Source organism: Pagrus pagrus (genome assembly GCF_965226575.1).
Source record: "Pagrus pagrus genome assembly, chromosome: 22".
NCBI classification, from domain to species: Eukaryota; Metazoa; Chordata; class Actinopteri; order Spariformes; family Sparidae; genus Pagrus; species Pagrus pagrus.
The window spans coordinates 775461-798236 of record NC_140204.1 but is presented as its reverse complement, the minus strand read 5'-3'; the positions used below and the strand labels follow the sequence as shown (position 1 = coordinate 798236).

The window sequence follows — 22776 nt, the reverse complement described above, 5'->3', positions numbered from 1 at the left end:
GACACACACGACTACATGACGACAGGACAACGTGTCCTCAGACACACACGACTACATGACGACAGGACAACATGTCCTCAGACACACACGACTACATGACGACAGGACAACATGTCCTCAGACACACACGACTACATGACGACAGGACGTGTCCTCAGACACACACGACTACATGACGACAGGACAACATGTCCTCAGACACACAGGAAAGAACAAGAAAAGTTCAAAACTGTCAATAAAACAACATTTCAGGCCTTCGCTGTCATTTCTTTCTCTCAATTTTCTTATTTTTAAATGTTTTAGTTGCACGTCGTCAGTGCTACATGTCCTCTATAATGTGTGATACAATACTCAGGGTTCTTACGGTCATGAAAAACCTGGAAAAGTCATGGAATTTTAAAATGCAATTTCCAGGCCCTGGAAAAGTTATGGAAAATGATATTTTTTCAGAAGTTTTGGAAAAGTCATGGAAATAAAGTTTCATAAATTAATCACAAAATCGATGAGTCGTGATAAAATGTAAATGGACCGTCATGATGTTTTGGTGCTGTGTAAGGTTCATTCAGTCCGGCTCAGTCTGTGTTTCTGGGCGTGCGGCGCTGGAGGCCCACCCACCAGCTGCAGCTGCTTCTGCCAGGGAAGTGCACTTCAATAATACACAGCTTTTTAAGGATAAATACCAATTATGGCTGGCAAAAGACACTGACCCAAGATGTACTGATTACTGGGTAATGAGTAGTGAGCACTGGCAGTCCTTCCCCAATGCACTATTTCTCTGTTCATCTCTGACAGGAAGTGTGATGCCATTTATCTTTTGAGACACTTGGAATTAAAATATGAGAAAATGTATCCAAGTGTGCCTGTCTGGTGCTTTTGTTTTAGAGAGGCACCGTACATTTCAGATGTAAACCTAATGTTACTGGCTGTTACGATAATTAGTTTTCGGTGATCACATTGAGATAAAAGTAATTTCTTTTGGTCATGGAAATTCAGTAAAAGGTCATGGAGAAGTCATGGAGAGGTCATGGAGAGGTCATTGGTGAAAAAGTGTAAGAACCCTGAATACTGTTACAACATTAAATGATTTACAGCAACACTCGCTGGAGGAGCGACTATGTAAAATCTCTCCACCAGGTGGCGACAAAGACGGAGACGCGCTTCTGAATAATCCCCTCTGGCTTGCCGTAGCAAAGAAGTTCACGTTAGCATACTAGTTCTGCTCGTCCAGACTCGCTGTGAAACAAACAGCAGGTATTTTCGGGTATTTTAACCGTCACGTTTTACTTCAGGACGTTTTCATTGCGACTGTAAGTGATTGGACCTGTTAAGAAGACATACGCGCTTCGCCTCGTTTGGTTTGGTAGGGACCTCTGCGGCTGCCGTAGAGAGGAGGTGAGACAACAACAGCCAACATGGTGCTGGAGAAGAAAGTTTCCGGTGGGTTTATCTTAATTTTAACCAAATTACACATGAACACGTGACTTAACTACAGCACTCACTCAGGTCTTTAAGAAAAGCTGGAGGTTTCGAGGGTTTAAAGACGAGTTAACGGAGTCTTTGTCGCTTTTGGTCCGTTTTTGTTAGCGGCGGCTCCGGAGCTAACTCCAGAAACAACGTCGTCTCCATCAACCAACGATTTTCACACGATACATGCTGTCTTTGTTATCGTTGTTACATATTAATAGCTGTTACAGGAATACGATCTATTCGGCATATGAATGATTGGTTGAAGCACCGCTGTTATAGGTCTGTATCAGGAGAGTCAAGGCTAGTGAAAGGCTGTAGCTTCAGTTTTAAGCTAGCTCCTCTGACACCTGCAGGTCGAGTTACCGCTTTGAGCCATAACTGAGACGACTGACTTCAGTGAAGTTGGTTTGAAGTTGGATATCCGACAGACATTCACTCAATTCAAGTGCACCCGTATTGCAGACTTTACAGTAAACACGCGGAGGAGACGGCTACAGCGTGCACCGACTTCAACTCAAACCAAAGCACATTTTATTTGTACAGCCCGAAGTCACAACCACAAAGCCCCAGTGGGCTCTACAGTGTGTACAGTGAGCGGCATGCTCTGTCCTGAGACCCTCGGTTCAAGTGAGGAAAAACTTGGCATGTTGATAGAAAAAACGACCCTTTTAACAGGGAAAAAAGACTTTTATTTTGAAAACTTCCTGTTTTCAAAATAAAAATGGGATATTTAAAGCAGAGATAGGCTACTTGTTTTAAGCTATTGAGAAGCTATTGAGCTAAAATGCTAATATTTACAGATAGCCTAAGAAGTAATAGAAATTATGAGCAGATTTAAAATGTCAAAACAAGAGATGTATCATTTTACATCTGTTCATAATTTTTATATGTAAATATTAGCATTTTAGCTCAATAGCTTCCAGGTCATGTGATCAATTGACTCAAAATCATGTTGGGATCATGTAACTACACTGGCTGCATGAGATACGCCTCTTGTTTTTACGTTTTACATCTCTAAATATTTTTTATTAATTTTATATGTAAATATTAGCATTTTAGCTCAATAGCTCCCAGGTCATGTGATCAATTGACTCAAAATCATGTTGGGATCATGTAACTACACTGGCTGCATGAGATACGCCTCTTGTTTTTACGTTTTACATCTCTAAATATTTTTTATTAATTTTATATGCAAATATTAGCATTTGAGCTCAATAGCTTCCAGGTCATTAGCATTTTAGCTCAATAGCTTCTCAAGCTATAAACACAGTATCTCTGCTTTAAATATCCCACAGTTTTATTTTGAAAACAGGAAGTCGGTACACGCTGTAGCCGTCTTCTCCGTATGTTTACTGTAAAGTCTGTAATACGGGTGCACTTGAAATGTGTGAATGTCTGTCGAATATCCAACTTCAAACCAACTTCACCGAAGTACACGACTGTCCCTGCTAATGTCTCTGTTTGAACCCTGAAGTCCTCTGTGGGTCATAACAGCGTTCATTGAGGACCTGAGTTCAGAGGTTTCAGACAGCTGTCCAGGTGTGAATTGATAAATTGATGTTTTTATAATGTAGTTTGGTTTAAGTGTAAGGCAGCATTCAGACCACAACAGAGGGATATAAATTAATGTCTCCCTGTGTGTGTGTGTGTGTGTGTGTGTGTGTGTGTGTGTCAGCTCGGGTGGAGGCCGGTCAGCGCAGAGTTTTGGATGAAGCCACCCGTCAGAGGAGACTGACGAGGCAGCTGGAGGCTCTGGAGAAAGACAACTTCCAGGTGAGACTAGATGTTCAGTGATGGTCTCTGCTCTCAGCAGACGACCTGCTAAACCAAACTCTATTCTGAAAGCAGCCGTTTTAAGGTCGGCCCTGATTTCTCCACAGTATAAACTGTAGTTGCAGCTTTACAAAGGCTCTGTTGATTCACCTGTGATCAGGTGTCTGACACAGACGGACATGTGTTGACTGGCCGGTCTCACAGTCCAACGCTGTCCTCCTGTCTGGACGAGCAGGAAGCATCTGTCTGCTGTCTTCTCCTCCCCCCTGTAAACACACCTAATGTTGTTGTTGTTGTTGTGTTTGTAGGACGATCCTCTGTCCTCCCTCCCTCCCCCAGGTCCTACTGCCCGCCTTCCTGCCTTCAGTGAGACAGAAGAACCAGGTGAGACTTCTTCTACTGTCCTGATTTACAGCAGCTGAAGCTCAGAGTGTAAATGTTTTCTGCTCCTCCTCCTCCTTCTCCTCCTCCTCCTCCTCCTCCTCCTTCTTCTTCCTCTCCTCCTCCTCTTCCTCCTTCTCCCGTGTTCATGCGTCCAGAGAAGAAGAAGAGGAAGACGAGGGGCGATCACTTCAAGCAGCGTTTCAGGAAGAACTTCACGACGCTGCTGGAGGAGGAGGTGGGTCACATGTCTCTGCTGCGTTCTCATTGGCTGTCAGTGAATGTGCTGTCAGCTGACTCTCCCTTTCTGCCCTCTGATTGGTAGAACCTGTCGGAGAGGCCGGAGCCTAACTACCTGTCTGCGGCGGCCCCGCCCTCCTCTCTGCCCCCCCGACACTTCTGCTGCGTCTGTGGCTTCCCCTCCCACTACACCTGCACCACCTGCGGGGGGCGCTACTGCAGCAGCAAGTGTCTGTGTACACACAGAGAGACCAGGTACAACACGGCCGTCCTCAGAGCTGACTGAGACACAGACAGTCATCAGTCCACACATCCTGTCCTCCAGTAAAAGTAATCGAGTACGGGCTCTGACATGTACTCAGAGTATCAGAGTAAAAAGTCTCCCTCTGAAGGACATTTGTGGTCAAAGCTAACTGAAGCTCACGTCATATTAATATAATTCAAAGACTATTAAAGTTAAAGGTAGAGTCAGCAGGATTTGTCCCAGCTGTTCCTGAACGCACCACAAAGACAGTTGATTGTTGAGTCTCATTCCCAGGACGTCAAATAGCCACATGTTGGGTTGGTAAAGCGTCCCGAGCAGCAACAAAGAGAGAAAATAAGAAACTCTCTGCAGATACGAGACACTAACACGCCTTTTCTCCCCATTCAGCCTCCCTCTCTGTCTGTTCACGTCTTTTACGTCTTTGTTTCGTCTCGCTGCGTCTGCCGTGCGTGATGTGCTCTGATAGGTCGACATCAGTCTGTGATGTTGGGAAGGCGGCGTGCGATGACGCCAAATAACAATAATCCATAATTCACCTCAAATGCATCAAACTAAAGTAACGAGGCTGTTTGAAGCTGTGAGGAGGAGAAAGTTCAGATGTTTGTGTTCAGATGTAGAGAGGGAAAGTCTCAGAGATACTCAGGTACAGTCAGGCATGCAAATCTCTCACCTTTCGGCGAAATTCGCCGTTTTGAATCCAAAATAGGTCATCCACGTGAATCGTGTAGAAGCGATGAGAAAATGTTTTGGTTTTTTTGGGGGGGGGGGCAGTTACGGATTTCTATTCATGGGAGCGTGGAGCAGAGGACTTGCAATTCACCGCCATAACGCTAGAGGCGTTATGGCGGTGAAAGAGAGACTGAAAGAGTGCCTGCCCGGCACTCTTTCAGTCTTATCGATTCACCACGCGTGTTAATTTCGTCAGACGAGACGAAAAATATTCGTCAACGATGGTTTTTTTCATGACGAAAACGAGACGAAGACGAGACGAAATCAATGCCCTGAAACACTGACTGTGACCAAATTAACACGCAAGACGAAATCTACTTAATCAAATAAAAACTTAATACAATGTGTCTCTTTTTTCGTCACAGACTTTTAAATTACAATCCAAAAAGTGCCTTCACTGGATGCGCGTCAGTTTTTTTCTCCTGCCAGGGTGCCAGTGTGTGTGTGTGTGTGTGTGTGTGTGTGTGTGTGTGCCTGAGTGAGCACATGCACACACACACACCGGTGCTCTGTGCTAAGTGCAGCAAGTACAAACAGCTTCTCTGGTGAAACGAGCTACAGAGTAATTTCACGTGTTAACCCGTGTTTCAATAAATGTATTCCTGCCTGATAAAACTGAGATGAGTGAGAAAAAGACTAAAGTGAATCTAGTGGTTTGACTAGATTCATTGTGATTAACATTACTGTCAGTCTGCTTTCAAAGACCCCCCCCCCCAAATATCCTTCTCACCTTTTTCGGCCCTGACCTGTTTGCATGCCTGACAGTACAGATACCTGAGACATGGACTGAAGGACAGTGATGAAGTACTTGTACCTCTGATAAGGTACAGTTCTGAGTATTTCTGGAACTTTTTGACAGATTGTGAATCATGAACTGTTGAACCCTCTGTGTCTCTGCAGGTGTTTGAAGTGGACGCTCTAACTGCTGCCTCATCACCATGGAGATAATGATGATGATGCTCCCTGGTCACAGACAGACAGCGGGGGGGCGGGGTCAATAGTGATGTCACAGCATGCACATCATCAGTGGACTTGCCGACGGTGTCGACACTTAGCTTAGCACAAAGACTGTAAACAAAGGGAAACCGCTAGCCCGGCTCTGTCAGAGGAGGCCTGACAGGAAGTTGTGCTCGTGACCTTCAGCTTTAAGATGGTGAACAGGTGAAACAGGAAGCAGTTTTCTGTCACCGTCGTCCTCGGAGACGTTCAGCTCCTCTCTGAGTTCATCAGACGTGTTAACTGTTCGTGTCGTCAGACTGCAGCTGCTCCTCGTTCATATTATTGTGTCCACAGCGGTGAGAGAAGCAGCTGTTCTTCTTCTGCACAAATCACACTTCCTGTTTTCTTCTTCTGCTGCTGATCGTCACAAACAGCACAACGTCTCATGAACACAATGAATGAGTCTGTTATTGGACATGTGACATCATGTGACGACGTGTGACGACGTGTGACATCATGTGACATTATGTGACGACGTGTGACATCGTGTGACGACGTGTGACATGTTACATCGTGTGACATCATGTGACGACGTGTGACATCGTGTGACATCATGTGACAACGTGTGACATCATGTGACATCATGTGACAACGTGTGACATCATGTGACATCGTGTGACATCATGTGACAACGTGTGACATCGTGTGACAACGTGTGACAACGTGTGACATCATGTGACATCGTGTGACATCATGTGACATCGTGTGACATCATGTGACAACGTGTGACATCATGTGACATCATGTGACAACGTGTGACATCGTGTGACATCGTGTGACATCGTGTGACATCGTGTGACATCGTGTGACAACGTGTGACATCATGTGACATCGTGTGACATCGTGTGACATCGTGTGACATCGTGTGACAACGTGTGACATCGTGTGACATCGTGTGACATCATGTGACATCGTGTGACATCGTGTGACATCGTGTGACAGAACTACATTCAGACGTTCATGTTTGAGAATAAAAGTGATTGTTTCACTGTGACGACTGTAAACTTGTTTCAATGAACTCATGATGTCAACAGTCACAAAGTAATCAGAGTACAGCTGGCTCCGATTACTTTGTCTGATACGACAAGAACAGAAGGAGACGCTGTGTGATGATCCTCCACACAGTTAATGATCAATATGATCGATCAGTTCACATCACACGGACGTATTGATCACTGCTGATAGAGTACTGATCCAAAAGGTTCAAGCTCAGACGTGTGTGTGTGTGTGTGTGTGTGTGTGTGTGTGTGTGTGTGTGTGTGTGTGTGTGTGTGGGTGTGTGTGTGTGCGGGTGGGTTAAAGGTCGAGCTGACTCTCTTTATTTCCTGGTATCCATGGCAACCGTGTCATTAAAAACATGTCAATAATTAATGTGGACTTTTGAGTCGTCTGTGTTCTCTCTGAAAACACACACACACACACACACACACACACACACACACACACACACACACAGGTGGAGCGAGCTGCAGACTTTGCTCCGGATGCAGGAAGTCCTCGTCGGGCAGCAGCTTCAGTGACTCGGGTCATCAGGACTAACCGGGACGACCGGGAGCTTTTATTGCAGCGGGACGGGGGATGTTTCCTGTGGAGGGGCTCAAACACACGAGAGCGAAGAGACGCCGCAGGTGAGTGGACCAGTGGCCCGGACTGACCTGTTGTTGACCCTCACTGGGCAGGAAGTAAAGAGTACTTGTACTCGAGTACTGTGAGGAGCTGCAGTCGGTAGTTTTATGATGACGTGTCTCTGAGCTGCAGGAACCAAACCAGCTGCTTCACTGATGGGACGTGATCAGAACCTGTGATCAATATCCTGCAGCAGCTACACTGACGAGGCTGGTTGTCTTAAACAACAACAACAACAACAATAACAATAAATAATAATAATAATAATAATTACCATCACAGAGTTTTACTGGAAGTTCAGAAAAGTTTCTAAACGATGCGTTCAGGTGTCACATCACTGTGGGACGTTTGAGTTCTCTGCTGACAGAGCAAATCTCTTTGAAGCTCCGCCCACTGCAGACGAGCATCATGAAGTCTTCATCATCATCATCATCATCATCATCATCATCATCATCTACCTCAGTGGCAGCAGCAGAACCTCGGCTCCCGTCCTCTCCATCGTCTCCTCGTCCTCCTCACAGTCTGCAGAGTCCAGAGCTGCAGGACGAGTTCCTGAGAGGTGAGAAGAAAACATGTCGACACAACGACAACAACACAACAACAACACAACAACAACAACAGCACAACAACAACACATCAGTAGACCAAACCATCCAGACTCAGATCGTCGTGTCGACGGTTACTATGACGTTACAGAAGTTTTTGAGGTATGAAGAAACAAAAAAAAAACACAAAATGACCCGAAAAAGATTTTTTATGAAAATAATCACAAAAGCTGTTAAAATCATAACAGCGTGCCAAAACGGACCCAGGACACACACACTGCTATGTGCAGATTTTCCAAAAAATGATGCAAACTTAGAAAGAAATGTGCAAATTTAACACAACACTGACATTTACAACAAGAGTTACAACAAAAGACAAACAATGGCCCTAAAACATTCAAAGAATTACACAAATACGCTCAAATCATCAGCCCCAAAATCACCACAAAAAACAGACACATAGACCAGAACCAGCGCCAGACGGACACAAGTGATGCAAAATTATAAAAAAACACACAAAATGAGCCTAAAACAAAATGACCACTGAGACGAAGCAACATGAGAACAATGAAATAATTAACACAACAAAGTTTAAACCTGCACACATTTTGTTTTTCAGCCTTTCCAGTAAAATTCAAGCACTTTCAAGGTGACTGAACCAAAACTCTCCAGACCCTGGACCCTCACATCTAAACTGTGACAATAGAACCAACAGCGAGAACAAAATCACGACCCGATATTTAATCTTCACTTTGTTTGTTTTGATCGTTTAAGTTTGACTCACTTTGACGTTTGAAGACGTTTGTGTTCATGACAGATTTGTGTCGATGAATGATGTTTGGATCAGAACCGAACTGTTCAATTAAACCAACAACAAGAAGAACAACAACAACAACAAACAGAAACATCTGGTTCTCTCAGAATCGGCCTTCGTCTCCTCGTCTGTCTCACTTTTGTCTTCTTGTGTTTTCAGCATTTCAGAACAAGTTTCGGTCTCGCAGTGACGTCACTGAGTCCACTGTCTCCTCCCCCCTCTCCCCCTCCTCTCCTCTGTCCTCCCCCCTCAGTCCCACCTCGTCCCCCGGGAGCTCCTCGTCCTCCTCGTCCTCTCCGTGCTTCAACAGCAGACAAGGTGAGCAGCTTACAGTCGGACACATTCTGATCTCAGCTCATGGACCACCACATGTTTCTGGAGTGGCCCGTCTGTAGCAGCGACGACATTTAATAAACGAGTTTCCAGACGAGTCGTCGTGTATAAAAAGTAAATGATTGTTCTAAATGTTCTTTGTGATTTTGCACCACTGAAGCTCACGAGACACTCGTTTGTTAGTTACCAACAACATTTGTTAATTATAGACTCGATGTAAAGTTCAGTTTGATGCATCGTGTCCTGGTTCTGTTGAATGTGTTCGAGTGTCTGCTACAGCTGAACTCTGAACTGAATCTCCATGTTTGTTTGCGTCCAGCCCGTCTGTCGCTGTCGAGCCCCGAGCTCCTGTCAGAGCTGAAAGACTCGAAGACACGCCCCCTCCGACATGTCCCCGTCCAAAACGGACTGACCACTGTCTTCTCTGGACGAGGACGAGGAAGAGGAAGACAGGTGAGCGTCGTCAAACACGTTACATATTACAGGACGTCACTTTAACTGAATCTGCAGGATTTGTAAGTGAAGTTCAGCAGGACAAATATCTGCTCGTTCTCAGAGTCCTGACTGGGTGAGATGTGAACCATTTGACATGAAACACCTGTTGATCTGATTCAGTGTGATGTCACTGCCTGATGACATCATCATCCATGATGTCCGTCCAGAATAGATGTCCAGAAATCCACTGAGAACTCAGAGACAAACGTTCATTCAGAACTCCCTTTAGAATCTTCATGTTTTCAACTTTTCTTTAGTAGCACAGTGATCCAGTGAGTCGTCTGTTCGTCAATGAGCACACTGCTAACAGGAGCTGCTAACAGCTATTTCTGCTAACTCTAAATCAACACTGTTTGACTGAATGTTCACACACTGGCCTGTACGTTGCTGTTAGCATGTTAGCATGTTAGCATCTCTCAGGTGTAGTTTTAATTCTCTGGCCACAGCTGATAACGATGAACTCGTCAAACAGGACAGGATGATCTGAAATTGTCCTCTTCTCCCCGCAGATCTCTGGCCACGCCTCCTCCACACCACCAGCCAATCAGAAGACTCCACACTGAAGCTATCAATAGCACCTGGACCAGAGCCAGAACCAAGACCGCTGGACCTCTTGAAGAGAAAAACCCATCCTCTGTCGCTATGGTTACAGCCATCCTCTGTCACTATGGTTGTAACAGATGTATAAATAATAATAAAAATAAAGACAAAGAAAGAAAAGACAGATTTGCTTCAGTCAGAACTTCAGCAGAACAAACGTCTCTTTTTATTTGTGTTGTCGTCTCTTCCTCCTCACAGAACACAAACAGCTGTTTCACACTTCACTTATAAAATGACAACTAATATTCACATCCCACCTCACCACATCTTTACTCTTTTATTAGGACTTCTAACAGAACATTTCTTTCATCACGCTCAGTTGTACTTTGGTTCCTGTGTTCTTGAAGTGGCAGAAATGAGCTTCCAGTCTTCAGTAGTTTCACTGAGTCTTAACTCATCACAGTGAAGATGTTGAACACGTCAGTTTCTGAAGAAAAGAGGATTTTAAGTGGAATAAAAACACGACAACTTGAATAAAGATTCATTCACAAATGTATCAAAAAGGTTTAAAAAACTGGATCTGACTGATGGAACTGATACATCAGAGCCACGGCGAGCTGCCTCTGATCTGTTTGTGGTGTGCGGGCAGGTCAGTATTAAATGATGCCGTGCTGGTAGGACATCAGCTCGTTACTCCAGTTTTTATACTTCTTCTCTGCTGCAGAATTGAATTCTGACACTTTGTCAAAGATAAAACAGAGAAGTTGATCATTGTTGATAAAATTTAAAGTCAGAACTGCAGTTTACTGAAACACCTCGGTACCACACAAGTTCTGACAACTCTTCATATGTTCATCATGCTCCACGATGGTCCCAGACGTCTGGTTTCTCTTGCAGATTCTCTTGTGAACTTTAAGGGCGCCATTCCTAGCAAAGCTCTTCCCACACTGGTCACACCCGTATGGTTTCTCCCCGGAGTGACACCTTTGGTGCTTTCTTAAACCAGCCGGATCAGCAAACGCTTTGTCACAGCGCTCACAGGGGTAGGGTTTCTCTCCACTGTGGATGAATTGATGACGTTTCAGCGAAGTTGATAGAAGGAAGCTCATCCCACACTGGTCACACTGATGAGGTTTCTCTCCACGGTGCATTTTAAGGTGGATCGCCCAGCTGCCTTGAGTGGCGAAGGTTTTCTCACAGTATTCACAGCAGTACGGTTTCTCTCCTGTATGAAGCCGTCGATGGATCTGAAGGTAACCTCGAGTTTTGAACGCTTTCCCACACTGGTCACAGCTGTAAGGCCTCTCTCCAGTGTGAACACGTTTGTGGATGTTCAGGTCGCCTGATGTTAAGAAGGCTTTGCTACAGCGGTCACAGTCGTACGGTCTCTCTCCAGTGTGAGAGCGCCCATGAACTCTGAGGTCACCCGTTGTTCTGAAGTGTCGGCCACATTCTTCACAGCCGTACGGTTTCTCTCCCGTGTGAATCCGTTGATGGATTTTCAGCGTACTCTTGGACAGGAAAGCTTTCCCGCACTCGTCACAGCTGTGCAGTTTCTCTCCTGTGTGAATGCTTCGGTGGGTTTTTAGGGAACCGGACGTAGCAAAAGTTTTCCCACACTGATCACAGCCGTGTTGTTTCTCTCCGGTGTGACCTCTCAGGCCGACGTTTGATTTTCTCAGTGATGTCGGCGTTTTGTCCCACTGCTTCAGTCCCTTCGCTCCTCCCTGTTCCTATAGCAACAGAGACAGAGAGAGAGACGTTATTCAAAACATTACATGATGTTTAAGTCAACATGAGAAGGTCCTCCACTGATCCTCCAGAGGGGAAGTCCAACTGTGGCAGCAGCAGCAGCAGACAGAAACATCAAAGCCCTGACAGATAACAGGAGGTGACACACAGGAAACCATCTTTTATATGAACCAACACATCAAAACATGTTGTGAGGTGTGGCAGTCAGTAAATCAGTGCTAGTGTGTGTGTGACTGTCAAGATAGTGAGTGTGTGTTGTCAGGTGGAAACAGAAGCAATGAACACAATCAGGAGCGTTGAGAGCAGACAGCAGAGTGTCCCCTTCGTCCTCTCCCATCCAGAGCTGGTGAGGTGTCCTCTTGTGTCCCAGCAACTGAGGACGACCCGACCCTCCTGCTGGGCCTCTGCAGGACAGAAAGAAGAAAGGCAAACGGCCCAACAGCCACAGGAGGCCCGGCCGTCACAACAGCAGCGTCCAACAGTTTGACACCACGTGGACGACCTCAACAGAACCAGGAAGTGTGAGAATGACAGCAGAGTCTCAAAGCCACAGTGAAACCAGGTGCTGGAAGATGTTTTCAGACTCCACCCTGACCCAGCAGAAGCCCCATAATGAGCCCAAACACACCTCAGAGCTCTGACACAGCTGCACCAAAGGTGGCAGGGTCCGCCACATGTACACAAAGAGTTTGTGTCTTCTCTAGAGGATTCTTGTTGTGGGCTTCAGCTCCACAGTTTACACCGTCATCCTCCACATCCCCCTCAGTCCTTCACTACACCTCCTCCACCCTCAGCCTGAACTGTACCGCTGCACCCCCACCTCCACAATTAACTCCCAGACCAGACCACTCCACTTTGGCTGAGTGCTGTCGGGACGACCCGGTCCGACACTTCCAACAAAAGAGACTCGAGGAGAACAAAAGAGGAAACTCACCTCCACAAAGATGAAGGGGGAGGGGAACACTCCGACACTTCACACCTGGATTAAAGGCCCAACACAGACTGCCCCTCCTCAGAGAGCTGCAACAGGCCCGGCTCCGGTTCTACAGGAGTCAGGACGGAGCTCCCAAACCTGGACCCTGCAGATCTGGTTTAATCAAGACTACACAGCTGCCCTTCAGTGTTGCTTTAACAAAGACTGCTCCTCCTCAGAGAGCTGCAGAAGGCCTGACTCCGGTTCTACACTTCCTGATACAGACCCAATAATAATGTAAACTGGTGCCGACACACGGGAGGCAGCAGGACTTGTTTCAGTGTCTGCAGCTGAGACCAGCAGAGGTCCAGTGTGAGAGCCTGAGAGACACAACTCAGGACAAAAGAGCAGAAATGTCTCCTGAGAACATCAACAGGAAGTGATCAGAACCTGATCAGAACCTGTTGACAGTATTGATTCAGTGCTTCAGTAATATTTCGGGCTGCAGGTGATGATCGTCGTCACAATGAATTTTATCTGAGACATTTAGAAATCAGAGCGTGGACCAGAACCACACGGTGACCCGGTGATACACGGACCCTCCAGACTCCAGACATCATGACGTTGTGACACTGACCTGAATGCAGCTGCTGTTGTCAGAGCACGCGCCTTCTGTTCTTCTGTGGTTCTGGTTCTGGTTCTCCATCGTCCAGCAGGTCTCCTCTGCGTCCTCGGTCTGGATTCTGTCCTCGGACCTCTTCAGGCTCACATATAAGAGTGTGACGTGGAGGGGGGGTCCTGTTCCGCCCCCTGCTCCCATTGGTTCATAGCTCTCAGGACCGCCCACGTTTTCTTCTTCTGTGTCTTCAGTGTTCTGATCCGACTGACCTGCAGCTGTGAAGACAAACAAATCACATCAAATATGAAACTTCTGCTTCAGTCTAAGACCAATAAATGAAACTTTATGATTAAAGTCACTGAGAAGAACCGAACTCTGAGATCAGACGTCAACACGTGAATCAGATTAATAATGTTGATCCGGTCAGAACAGAGGTCCACTTCTATAAATCATGTTTCTGACTGTTTCAGTGTCCAAGCAAGAATAAATCATGAAACAATCATCAGACTAATGAATAATACACTTATTTACACTTTATTTCATCACAACTCTGGATCAGAACCACACGTGTCAGGAGTTGGTGGAACATTTCTTCAGTTTAATGTTCAGTGTGGGTCCACACACAGCTGGTCTGGAGCCGGCCGCCTTCTTCTATGGTGTTATTATTATAAACAACAACGTTCTTCACAGCTTCAGCTACAACAGAACCTGCAGCTACAGAACCTTCAGCTACAACAGAACCTGCAGCTGCAACAGAACCTCACTGACACATTTATACTCAGAACTTTGGTCCTGGTGATGTTGTTCTGTCTCAGAGATGAAACAACGTGAACTTTACTCACAACTTGTTTCTTTTTACAGAACACGTGAGTGACCCGACTGAGCACCAAGCGAAGGTTCAGTCGGGTCACATGAGATCCAGAACAATCACAGTGACGACATGTAAAGATCCACAAACAACAGAAGTGGTGAGACTGATTGATCTTTAATCGGCTGTCATGAAGAATTAAAGAACAAAAACTGTCAACATGTATTTAATGAAACAATCATTGAGACAGAAGATGTTTCAACAGTAACAAGGTTCCTAATCAATCACACATGATACTGATGAACAGCTGATCCACTGTTAAAGGTGCAACACGTAAGATTTTAACTGAAAAACAACAATCGACTCTAATTATCTCAGAAATGTGAAGAATTAACAGTTTTGACATCTGCCGGGCTTTTTACTGAAGTTAGCATGCTAACCATTTAGCCCCGTCCTGTCCTGGTACAAACAGCAGTCCATACACATCAAGGTCTGCATCGCTAGCTGCACGGCTAACAAGGCTAAGTAGCTAATGCTGTTACAGTAAGCGGTTCCTCCAGTGATCTCACATACTGCACCTTTAAGGAAGTCAAACAAATCGATCGAAGAAACAGTTTAATATCAGCGATGCTGTAACGTTCACTGACGCTGCTGCTCTTCAGTCTGAGGGTTTCACCAGGTCCACCAGAAACAGACCAGATGAAGATAAAAACATTTAGTACTTCTGTCTGTTTAAATCTCAGAAAGTAAAAGTCTGAGCAAGAAAACATCAAATATCAGTGTTTCTATTAAAACAAAAGGACAAAGAGTGAAAACAAACCCACTCAGTTGAAACTTTATTTACAGACTAATCTTAAAAACTATCTGTGACTCATTGAAACAGTTTGACGGACACTCAGTCAGTCCGTCTGTCTTCCAAAGGCACCAACACTTTTTTGTTTATTGTTTCACAACATGCAGTGTATAAATGTAATTCCTACTTTTTGCCCTTTTATGGATAATTTGTGTTGGTCAGGACGTCAAGATGTCATGATGTCACGATGTCGTTCACACAGTGTCACAGTACAAAAGGTTTCAGCGCTGACAGCTGCTCTCTTATTGCACCTGAGCGGTGAGCTGTGGGTCAGGACCTTCAGACTGCTGCAGTGTGAACACACGTGTGTGACGGATCCGATCTGCTGTGGAGAAAGGTTTGGCCACAGCAGTGACACCAGTACGGTTTCTCTCCATGACGAGCACGTCTGTGGCTGCTCAAGCTGCTCTGACAGGTGAAGGTTTTCTGACATATATCACACCAGTACGGTTTCTCTCCCGTGTGAACACGTCTGTGACCTTGTAAGGTGTTCAGAGCGGCGAAGTCTTTCTGGCACACATCACAGCTGTATGGTTTCTCTCCAGTGTGACTGCGCTTGTGGACGGAAAGCGCCGACAGCTGAGTAAAAGTTTTCCCGCAGTCTTCACACCAATACGGTTTCTCTCCGGTGTGAAGGCGGCGGTGGACCTGCAGGGCGCTGCCTCTAGCAAAAGATGTCCCACAGATGTCACACTGATACGGTTTCTCTCCAGTGTGAATGCGTTGGTGACGATTGAGCGTCGTCCGTCGGATGAAGGTCATCCCACACTGGTCACAGCTGTGTGGTTTCTCCCCGCTGTGGGTGTGCCGATGGATTTTAAGGTATTTATCAGTGGTGAAAGCTTTCTCACACTGGTCACAGCTGTATGGTTTCTCCCCAGTGTGAGTGCGCTGGTGGGTTAAGAAGTGATTCTTGTGCTGGAAAGACGCCCCACACTGCTCACAGGAGTACGGTCTCTCTCCGGTGTGACTACGCTGATGGATTTTTAAGGTTCCGGCTCTGGCGAAGGCTTTCCCACACTGCTCACAGCTGTGTGGTTTCTCTCCCGTGTGGACACTCTGGTGGGCTTGAAGGTGAGTCCTGCGTTTGAAAGCTTTCCCACATCGATCACAGCGGTGCCGTCTTTTCCCAGGATGAGCTCTGTGATGATCCTGCAGACAGAGAAATACACAGTGAGTGACGCGTCACTAGAGGTCCAACGATCCAGATCGATGAATCCATTCAGTGATTGACGATCCAGAAACACGCAGAGAGAAAAATATATGTATTAAACAAATTCACTTATTCTTCATCGATCAGAGTCATTCTTCAGGGCTTCATTGACCAAAGTATCGACTGAGCAGATCTGAAATATCACATGACTGTCAGCTGGAATGATGATGATGATGATGATGAGAAGATTAAAATCTGCTGACACAGGAAACATTTGCATTTGGTCTAAAAACACCACAAACAAACATTCTGACGTGTTTTTGATCCAATCATGTTGTTTCTCAGTTTAATTTCCTGCCACTGTTCTGACGCAGAGGGGCGGGGCTTAGTGGGAGGGGCAAGCATAGAGTGCGTTGCATACCTGCATACTAATGAGGGGTGGAGGCGCAAACAATACACAAAGACACTGAAAGTGTTTCTGAACATCATGCTCCATCTGAGGACACGGTGACCTCCGACCTTCAGGAGGAAGCTCCTGTTTCAGCCCTGAAACACACAATGAGCTCCATGTCGCAACAAAACACAAAATGGCGGCTAGATGGAGACACACATCTTCATGTTGCATCAGGACACTAAGGCCGTTTTCTAAACCGCATACTACCGTACTGCCTACTACATACTGCGTCAGTATACACTGTATACTGCATACTGAATGTGGGATTCAGCGTGCTACTTCAGCAGACCGACGCCGTTCACACCGCAGTATGCAGTAGCAAGTTTCCCAGAATGCATTTCGTGGCGACCGGCAGCGGTAGTTGTAAAACAGGCGCAAAGCTGTTTTATTTCCCGCTGCAGCGCTGTTAATATGTCACTTTATTAAGTTTTAACATGTTTTCATGTAGAAAGTAACCGTTCAGACCCCCAGTGTGCGGTTAGTTTACTCAGATGACGGCTGTTTAGTAATTTGCCTCGATGTTTTGGGAGAAGTGAAGCTCCAGAAGGAGCGGCTCGTCTCAGAGGCAGCAGCCCGTCTCCAGAGGTGTTCGGCCGGCCAACATGCGTCGTCGTCCCGGGGGAGACAGCAGGCCAGTTATCTTAACGCTAGAGGGAAGCTTCATGTCTGTAGTGGACAGTACACAGTACAGCTGTCTCTGGGGCTCTGTATGTACAGACATCACCAAATATTAATAAAAATATAATTAACAGAGTACTTTGTTTCATTTCACATGTACAACAGCCTGGATTTCTATTGTACCTACAGCTCTCGTCTCAACAGTCAGCAGCCTGTGACTGTACTTATGTTGTGTGAACAAACATAAACGCTGTACTGCTCCGGAGTACGTGACGAGGACGTCATGATCCCGGCTCCAGCGCATTGCATTGTGGGAAACAGTAGGCAGAGAAGTCTGGTCGGATGCATACTGGAAATATTTTCCGAATCAGTACGACATCCGGGAACTTTTCTCATACTGCAGATTTTGTTTTTGTTTGCATACTACATACTACATACTGCATACTACATACTACATACTGCATACTACATACTGCATACTGCATACTACATACTGCATACTACATACTGCATACTGCATACTGCATACTACATACTGCATACTACATACTACATACTGCATACTACATACTGCATACTGCATACTACATACTGCATACTACATACTACATACTGCATACTACATACTGCATACTGCATACTACATACTGCATACTACATACTGCATACTACATACTGCATGTTGGCCAAATCAGTGTACTGGCAGTATATATGCGGTTTCCAATACAGCCTAACACATGTTTCTGGTGACGTCATGAGCAGACAGGGACGGTGGAGACTCGTTTAATAATCTGATCTGGTCGACGTCAGCCTCTCTTTCACCGCGGGCACAACATGGCGGCCGGCTCGTCATAAACCCGGTCCGTTTGGGGCCGAACAGAACCGCAAAGCTTGAGTCTGCTTCACAGCAACATGATCTGGACTCACATCTGAAGACATAAACACTTCACTTCTTCAGAACCAAACCCCGACAACACGAACCTCTTTGCTCCGGTGGTCCGGGTCTTTGCTCCGGGTCTCCGGGTTCCGGTTGTCCTCCTCCATTCCGCTGTCGTGGCGGTCCTGGTCACTGGGATCCAGCAGGTCTCTGTGACTCGGTCCGTGTTCTGTCCGGTGACTTCAGGCTGACACAGGAGCACTGCCACGTCTCACGAGGCCTCCGTGTTCTCGCGGTCTCACAGCGTCACCTGTGCTGCGTTCAGGGCACGCAAGAGGTCGGACATCGTCAAGTTACCAACGCTCCGGATGCGACCTGAGACTACTGAACCTGACAGCTGAGCAGACGTCGTCTTTTACGTCTTTTTAAACTTTCAGCGTGTCTAAAACATTTAGTGGTTATAAATACTGTCCTCTTCACATGCACCCTCCTCCTCATGCACAGTGACGTCAGACGTCCGACAGCTGCTCGCGCATGAAGTCGGGGTACAAGCAGCAGTTCAGACTTGTACTGACCCACCATGAACGATGTTGTTTGTAATAACAACACCACAGAAGAAGACGGCCGGCTCCAGACCAGCTGTGTGTGTACTGTTTCTAGCAGGATGGAAAAGTTTAGAGTTCCGAGGTCCCTCGAATGCAGCATAAGAACCCGTGAGACGCAGTAACATCGCGAGAACACGAAGATTCGCACGAGAACATTTGTGACGTTGGCGTTTGATTCCAGGGACGACTGAATGAAGGTTCTGTTGCAGCTGCAGGTTCTGTAGCGGACCCACACTGGACCTGGTTCTGATCCAGAGTTGTGATGAAATAAAGTGTAAATAAGTGTATTATTCATTAGTCTGATGATTGTTTCATGATTTATTCTTGCTTGGACACTGAAACAGTCAGAAACATGATTTATAGAAGTGGACCTCTGTTCTGACCGGATCAACATTATTAATCTGATTCACGTGTTGACGTCTGATCTCAGAGTTCGGTTCTTCTCAGTGACTTTAATCATAAAGTTTCATTTATTGGTCTTTGACTGAAGCAGAAGTTTCATATTTGATGTGATTTGTTTGTCTTCACAGCTGCAGGTCAGTCGGATCAGAACACTGAAGACACAGAAGAAGAAAACGTGGGCGGTCCTGAGAGCTATGAACCAATGGGAGCAGGGGGCAGAACAGGACCGCCCCTCCACGTCACACTCTTATATGTGAGCCTGAAGAGGTCCGAGGACAGAATCCAGACCGAGGACGCAGAGGAGACCTGCTGGACGATGGAGAACCAGAACCAGAACCACAGAAGAACAGAAGGCGCGTGCTCTGACAACAGCAGCTGCATTCAGGTCAGTGTCACAACGTCATGATGTCTGGAGTCTGGAGGGTCCGTGTATCACCGGGTCACCGTGTGGTTCTGGTCCACGTTGGTCCTGTTGATGTTCTCAGGAGACATTTCTGCTCTTTTGTCCTGAGTTGTGTCTCTCAGGCTCTCACACTGGACCTCTGCTGGTCTCAGCTGCAGACACTGAAACAAGTCCTGCTGCCTCCCGTGTGTCGGCACCAGTTTACATTATTATTGGGTCTGTATCAGGAAGTGTAGAACCGGAGTCAGGCCTTCTGCAGCTCTCTGAGGAGGAGCAGTCTTTGTTAAAGCAACACTGAAGGGCAGCTGTGTAGTCTTGATTAAACCAGATCTGCAGGGTCCAGGTTTGGGAGCTCCGTCCTGACTCCTGTAGAACCGGAGCCGGGCCTGTTGCAGCTCTCTGAGGAGGGGCAGTCTGTGTTGGGCCTTTAATCCAGGTGTGAAGTGTCGGAGTGTTCCCCTCCCCCTTCATCTTTGTGGAGGTGAGTTTCCTCTTTTGTTCTCCTCGAGTCTCTTTTGTTGGAAGTGTCGGACCGGGTCGTCCCGACAGCACTCAGCCAAAGTGGAGTGGTCTGGTCTGGGAGTTAATTGTGGAGGTGGGGGTGCAGCGGTACAGTTCAGGCTGAGGGTGGAGGAGGTGTAGTGAAGGACTGAGGGGGATGTGGAGGATGACGGTGTAAACTGTGGAGCTGAAGCCCACAACAAGAATCCTCTAGAGAAGACACAAACTCTTTGTGTACATGTGGCGGACCCTGCCACCTTTGGTGCAGCTGTGTCAGAGCTCTGAGGTGTGTTTGGGCTCATTATGGGGCTTCTGCTGGGTCAGGGTGGAGTCTGAAAACATCTTCCAGCACCTGGTTTCACTGTGGCTTTGAGACTCTGCTGTCATTCTCACACTTCCTGGTTCTGTTGAGGTCGTCCACGTGGTGTCAAACTGTTGGACGCTGCTGTTGTGACGGCCGGGCCTCCTGTGGCTGTTGGGCCGTTTGCCTTTCTTCTTTCTGTCCTGCAGAGGCCCAGCAGGAGGGTCGGGTCGTCCTCAGTTGCTGGGACACAAGAGGACACCTCACCAGCTCTGGATGGGAGAGGACGAAGGGGACACTCTGCTGTCTGCTCTCAACGCTCCTGATTGTGTTCATTGCTTCTGTTTCCACCTGACAACACACACTCACTATCTTGACAGTCACACACACACTAGCACTGATTTACTGACTGCCACACCTCACAACATGTTTTGATGTGTTGGTTCATATAAAAGATGGTTTCCTGTGTGTCACCATCAACGGATTCACACGGGAGAGAAACCGTACGGCTGTGAAGAATGTGGCCGACACTTCAGAACAACGGGTGACCTCAGAGTTCATGGGCGCTCTCACACTGGAGAGAGACCGTACGACTGTGACCGCTGTAGCAAAGCCTTCTTAACATCAGGCGACCTGAACATCCACAAACGTGTTCACACTGGAGAGAGGCCTTACAGCTGTGACCAGTGTGGGAAAGCGTTCAAAACTCGAGGCTACCTTCAGATCCATCGACGGCTTCATACAGGAGAGAAACCGTACTGCTGTGAATACTGTGAGAAAACCTTCGCCACTCAAGACAGCTGGGCGATCCACCTTAAAATGCACCGCGGAGAGAAACCTCATCAGTGTGACCAGTGTGGGAAGAGCTTCCTTCTATCAACTTCGCTGAAACATCATCAATTCATCCACAGTGGAGAGAAACCCTACCCCTGTGAGCGCTGTGACAAAGCGTTTGCTGATCCGGCTGGTTTAAGAAAGCACCAAAGGTGTCACTCCGGGGAGAAACCATACGGGTGTGACCAGTGTGGGAAGAGCTTTGCTAGGAATGGCGCCCTTAAAGTTCACAAGAGAATCTGCAAGAGAAACCAGACGTCTGGGACCATCGTGGAGCATGATGAACATATGAAGAGTTGTCAGAACTTGTGTGGTACCGAGGTGTTTCAGTAAACTGCAGTTCTGACTTTAAATTTTATCAACAATGATCAACTTCTCTGTTTTATCTTTGACAAAGTGTCAGAATTCAATTCTGCAGCAGAGAAGAAGTATAAAAACTGGAGTAACGAGCTGATGTCCTACCAGCACGGCATCATTTAATACTGACCTGCCCGCACACCACAAACAGATCAGAGGCAGCTCGCCGTGGCTCTGATGTATCAGTTCCATCAGTCAGATCCAGTTTTTTAAACCTTTTTGATACATTTGTGAATGAATCTTTATTCAAGTTGTCGTGTTTTTATTCCACTTAAAATCCTCTTTTCTTCAGAAACTGACGTGTTCAACATCTTCACTGTGATGAGTTAAGACTCAGTGAAACTACTGAAGACTGGAAGCTCATTTCTGCCACTTCAAGAACACAGGAACCAAAGTACAACTGAGCGTGATGAAAGAAATGTTCTGTTAGAAGTCCTAATAAAAGAGTAAAGATCTGGTGAGGTGGGATGTGAATATTAGTTGTCATTTTATGAGTGAAGTGTGAAACAGCTGTTTGTGTTCTGTGAGGAGGAAGAGACGACAACACAAATAAAAAGAGACGTTTGTTCTGCTGAAGTTCTGACTGAAGCAAATCTGTCTTTTCTTTCTTTGTCTTTATTTTAACATGTTAGTTTTGTTTAAGTTAGAGAAAGAGGGCTGGAACTGGACCCAAGAACAAAGTGTCATCTCTCGTTTTTGTCAAAGGTTCTGTTCTGGTCATCGGCGGGCCTGAACGACACCGTCTGTAAAATGAAACTAAAGTTCAGAGATAATCTGACTGGCTCTGAAAGATTTGAATCAGTGTGCTGATGAGCCGCGCCGACATGTAACTATTATAACTGACCTAATAACAGCTGGTTCTCTGCAGCTGTGACTGAACACCTGAACACTGAAGTCAATGAACACACTTCTTCAGTATGAAACACTCGTGATCACACTTTTTATTTCCACTTTATCTTAAGCTGAAAGATACATTTACATCCATTACAACCATAGTGACAGAGGATGGCTGTTACCATAGTGACAGAGGATGGCTGTAACCATAGTGACAGAGGATGGCTGTAACCATCAGAATCAGGATCAGAATTTTTTCTTTATGTGTCCCGCAAATGGGGAAAT

At 46.3% G+C, this 22776-nt stretch overlaps 4 protein-coding genes across 4 annotated transcripts; 2 read left to right on the top strand and 2 right to left on the bottom strand.

Annotated features, from left to right (window-relative positions):
- The first annotated feature begins 1172 nt into the window (after nucleotides 1-1172).
- znhit1 (zinc finger, HIT-type containing 1) lies at nucleotides 1173-6848 on the top strand. The gene is made up of 6 exons (XM_084344773.1): nucleotides 1173-1437; nucleotides 3143-3240; nucleotides 3549-3624; nucleotides 3780-3859; nucleotides 3947-4116; nucleotides 5756-6848. The coding sequence occupies exons 1-6, from the start codon at nucleotides 1413-1415 to the stop codon at nucleotides 5775-5777; spliced, it is 471 nt and encodes a 156-aa protein (XP_084200899.1). The 5' UTR covers nucleotides 1173-1412; the 3' UTR covers nucleotides 5778-6848.
- A 474-nt stretch (nucleotides 6849-7322) lies between these two features.
- Nucleotides 7323-10345, top strand: LOC311252021 (uncharacterized protein). Its single transcript, XM_084344772.1, has 5 exons — nucleotides 7323-7482; nucleotides 7865-8039; nucleotides 8999-9157; nucleotides 9492-9625; nucleotides 10177-10345. Exons 2-5 carry the CDS (start codon nucleotides 7889-7891, stop codon nucleotides 10228-10230), a joined length of 498 nt encoding a protein of 165 aa, XP_084200898.1. The 5' UTR covers nucleotides 7323-7482; nucleotides 7865-7888; the 3' UTR covers nucleotides 10231-10345.
- Nucleotides 10346-10710: 365 nt separating this feature from the next.
- On the bottom strand, nucleotides 10711-13611 carry LOC311252015 (uncharacterized protein). Its single transcript, XM_084344765.1, has 2 exons — nucleotides 13510-13611; nucleotides 10711-11940 (listed from the first exon to the last, which is right to left on the bottom strand). The coding sequence occupies exons 1-2, from the start codon at nucleotides 13576-13578 to the stop codon at nucleotides 11011-11013; spliced, it is 999 nt and encodes a 332-aa protein (XP_084200891.1). The 5' UTR covers nucleotides 13579-13611; the 3' UTR covers nucleotides 10711-11010.
- An 846-nt stretch (nucleotides 13612-14457) lies between these two features.
- Nucleotides 14458-18592, bottom strand: LOC311252017 (uncharacterized protein). The gene is made up of 2 exons (XM_084344767.1): nucleotides 18359-18592; nucleotides 14458-16304 (listed from the first exon to the last, which is right to left on the bottom strand). The coding sequence occupies exons 1-2, from the start codon at nucleotides 18419-18421 to the stop codon at nucleotides 15432-15434; spliced, it is 936 nt and encodes a 311-aa protein (XP_084200893.1). The 5' UTR covers nucleotides 18422-18592; the 3' UTR covers nucleotides 14458-15431.
- Nucleotides 18593-22776: the final 4184 nt, after the last annotated feature.

Coding starts and splice junctions, on each gene's coding strand:
- znhit1 (XM_084344773.1), top strand. CDS start 1,413: ATGGTGCTGGAGAAGAAAGTTTCCG. Junction 1,438..3,142: donor GCTGGAGAAGAAAGTTTCCG/GTGGGTTTATCT, acceptor TGTGTGTGTCAG/CTCGGGTGGAGGCCGGTCAG. Junction 3,625..3,779: donor CAGTGAGACAGAAGAACCAG/GTGAGACTTCTT, acceptor TCATGCGTCCAG/AGAAGAAGAAGAGGAAGACG.
- LOC311252021 (XM_084344772.1), top strand. CDS start 7,889: ATGAAGTCTTCATCATCATCATCATCATCATCATCATCATCATCATCT. Junction 8,040..8,998: donor GCAGGACGAGTTCCTGAGAG/GTGAGAAGAAAA, acceptor TTGTGTTTTCAG/CATTTCAGAACAAGTTTCGG. Junction 9,626..10,176: donor GACGAGGAAGAGGAAGACAG/GTGAGCGTCGTC, acceptor TTCTCCCCGCAG/ATCTCTGGCCACGCCTCCTC.
- LOC311252015 (XM_084344765.1), bottom strand. CDS start 13,578: ATGGAGAACCAGAACCAGAACCACAGAAGAACAGAAGGCGCGTGCTCT. Junction 11,941..13,509: donor ACAACAGCAGCTGCATTCAG/GTCAGTGTCACA, acceptor CTGTTGCTATAG/GAACAGGGAGGAGCGAAGGG.
- LOC311252017 (XM_084344767.1), bottom strand. CDS start 18,421: ATGGAGGAGGACAACCGGAACCCGGAGACCCGGAGCAAAGACCCGGAC. Junction 16,305..18,358: donor CGGACCACCGGAGCAAAGAG/GTTCGTGTTGTC, acceptor CTCTGTCTGCAG/GATCATCACAGAGCTCATCC.